Raw genomic sequence first — 2,910 nt, 5'->3', positions numbered from 1 at the left:
CCCCCAAACAACGGGCAGGGGGCATATAGCTCAGTGGTGGACATGCCGACCATCTAACATGTGCAGAGACCCTGACATTTCCCCAGAACCACAAAGTAGGAAGATTAGCTCTGGCAATTTTTTTTTGGGGGGGGGGGTGTTGAGACAGGGTCTTCCTATAGCCAGCCGCCTGCTGTCTGAGAACTCATTATCTAGACCAGATTGACCTTAAACTCAGAGACCCACCTGCCTCTGCCTCCCCAGTGCTGGGATTAAAGGTGTGCACCACCACACCTGGCTTTCTGGGAATCATCTCATCTGTCTTTAAAGATTCTACACTCTTCTCCTTGGGGGGGCAGGGGAGGGGTTTTTGATTTTTTTTTTTTTTTTTTTTCCTTGTGTAACCAAGGCTGGTCTTGAACTTGCAGTGATCCTCCTGTCTCTGCATCCAGAGTGCTGGACTTGAACATAAGCACCACCAAACCTAGGGCCCTTGAAGGTCTTTCAGTGAGGCTAGATATTAACCTTCTTTAAGGAAGACAGTAAAATGCTGAGAGCAGTCCCCTTCCTTTTGTTTTTCTACAGAACAGCCAGTAGCTATTCTCACATGGTCACTACTGAGGACCACATGAATGTACTCCCAGCAAAAAACTATGCTTACTGCTTTGAGAGATGCAAATGCCAAATTCTATAATAGCAGGGCGATCATTTTACCGTTAATATGCTTTTCACTAGTTGCTGTGAGCTACTCCCTTCAACTTTTTATCATTAGCTGCTCCAAAATAACAAAAACGCCATTATAGTTTTATATACTAAGATGTGTTCTATACTAAAATAAGCATCTGATGACAGAGCCGACACTGAGAAAAACAGAGCATTGAGCATACAGAATACAAATAAAAGTTTATTGTACAAAACTAAGGCTTCATATTTTATAGTTCACCAAAGCTCAACAAAGACCAAACCATCCTTCCCCCAAACTTCACCTTCACTTTCCCACCTTCAGCCATTAAAATAACATGACCACATGTCAAAACAAACACGATAAATAACACCAAGTCTCTTAAAAAGGGCTACCCCAAATGTTATTTCTTGGCATAGGTGATCTTCATGGCATGGGATGGTGTGATCTTAAACCCTTGCAAAGCATCTCTGGCAGCTCCAGCCTGCCCATCGTTTTCAAATTCTACAAATGCAATGTCATGCCTCCCAGGTACCAAACGAACTTCTTTGAAACCAGGGAACCTAGAAAGAGCAAAAACAATAACTACATGCAAATGTATAAGTTAAGTTTGTTAAGCAACTTCCTTCCTGGTATTGGTCCAGGAAACTAATCATACCCCACCACAGAATCCCGAGTCTAACATAATTAACACCATCGAGGAACAGAAGAAACCACACTAATTCCATTTTTGACATTATATCAAAGGTTTGTTTCTTCTTTTACACACCAATTAGAATCACTCAAACAGGAAATCTAGCTTTTTAGTGGCCAAGTCTGCAAAATGGCCTCAATCTATGATGAATCCCACACCAAATCAATGAACTTGTGGAGAAGTACTGCAGCCGGGTGAGAAATGGACTCAGTGCACAGAAGTGCTGTTTGTCCTTTGTCCCGTCAGGAGCTCCTGCAAACAGATTTGCTTAGAAAAAAAACTTACTGATTAAACAGCATGGACAACATCATCTCATTAGTCTCTTCTGGTAAGTTATTAAGGAACAAAATATAGTTTGGAGGGTAATCGGGGACCTAGTGAAAAAAAATAAGGTAAAGTTAGTTTGTAAGCATAAATAGCACTGTGAGCCATTTGGTTCTTAAAACCTCAACTTCAAGAGCTACACTGTACTTTACACAGGCCTGTGAAACCTTAACACACCAAACACAAAAGCTGAAAAACAGTGACACCAGAGAAACAGGCACAAACCTAAAGAAAAACGGACAGAAAGAGCCCCTCACTTCGTCAAGCTGCCCTGCCACATCTGTGAAGCCCTGGTAAAGGAAACAAAACTGCTTCCTCCCAGCCCTCAGAGTTTCCAATCTATCATTTCGTCACTGATTAGTTATGGGCAACAAGGAATAAAGCCAGATTTTCTTTCTTTCCTCCTAGAGAAACTTAGATGTTTTGAGGAGAGAGCGTGTTAAAGTGATAGGTGATTTAATACATTATGTCTTGTAAATGGAATAATTTTGTGTTTGCAGAAGTGCATATTATTTTATAATGCTATAACTTTTATGATTTTAAGGTAAGTACCATTTGGAAAAACAATGTTACCTGAGGGTTTGGTGTTGAGTTTCCTTGGGTATTAGCTGAATTTGGTGTTCCCTACACAAAAGAAATAGGAAAATGCTTAAGTTTTAATCCTGCTAAAACCACAACAGGCATTTACAACATAAAAAGAACACTAACCGGAAAAGACTGCTTACTCCATTTCTTTAACTAACTCAAACATTCATCTATTTATTTAGCTTGTCAGTTATTTTTGAAGTGTCTATCTCTAAACTCTAAAGACCGTATCAAACAACTTAACATCTGAACTTTAAAATGATGGGAGTTTCAAACCCATGTGTACTGAGTGGTGGTTCACTCCTGTAATCCCAGCACAAGGGAGGATGAGGCAGGGGGATCACAAGTATGAGGGCAGCCTCCACCTAAGCTTTTTTATCTCAAAGAAAAAAAAAAGATGGAGAAAAATAAGGATCAGTCTTACTTTTTAAAAACAACACGATAAAAGCAGTATACCGAAAGTGATTTTTAATCACTTTTTTTTTTTGGTCTTTTTGAGACAGGGTCCCCCTGCAGCCCCAGCTGGCCTTGAACTCACTATGTACACCAGGCAGGTTTTGAACTCACAGAGATCCGCCTGCCTCTGCCTCCCAAGTGCTGGGATTAAAGGCATGTACCATGACGCCCCACCTGTTTCCTACATTTT

The 2,910-nt window shown here is 40.7% G+C and overlaps 1 protein-coding gene across 1 annotated transcript in view; it reads right to left on the bottom strand.

Annotated features, from left to right (window-relative positions):
• Positions 1-863: 863 nt before the first annotated feature.
• The window catches only part of LOC103734357 (U2 small nuclear ribonucleoprotein B''), a gene marked incomplete at its 5' end in the record, with an annotated part of 7,393 nt that continues 5,346 nt past the window's right edge, over positions 864-2,910 (bottom strand). The window contains 3 exons of the mRNA XM_029563581.1: positions 864-1,224; positions 1,641-1,729; positions 2,253-2,303. Of these exons, the coding sequence (XP_029419441.1) occupies positions 1,065-1,224; positions 1,641-1,729; positions 2,253-2,303 (300 nt within the window). The remainder of the gene's footprint in view (positions 1,225-1,640; positions 1,730-2,252; positions 2,304-2,910) is intronic.

This window comes from Nannospalax galili, unplaced genomic scaffold (assembly GCF_000622305.1).
Source record: "Nannospalax galili isolate Female #2095 unplaced genomic scaffold, S.galili_v1.0 scaffold33677, whole genome shotgun sequence".
In the NCBI taxonomy this organism is placed as follows: domain Eukaryota; kingdom Metazoa; phylum Chordata; class Mammalia; order Rodentia; family Spalacidae; genus Nannospalax; species Nannospalax galili.
The sequence above is the reverse complement of the archived record's forward strand: the minus strand, read 5'-3'. Positions and strand labels throughout refer to the sequence as shown.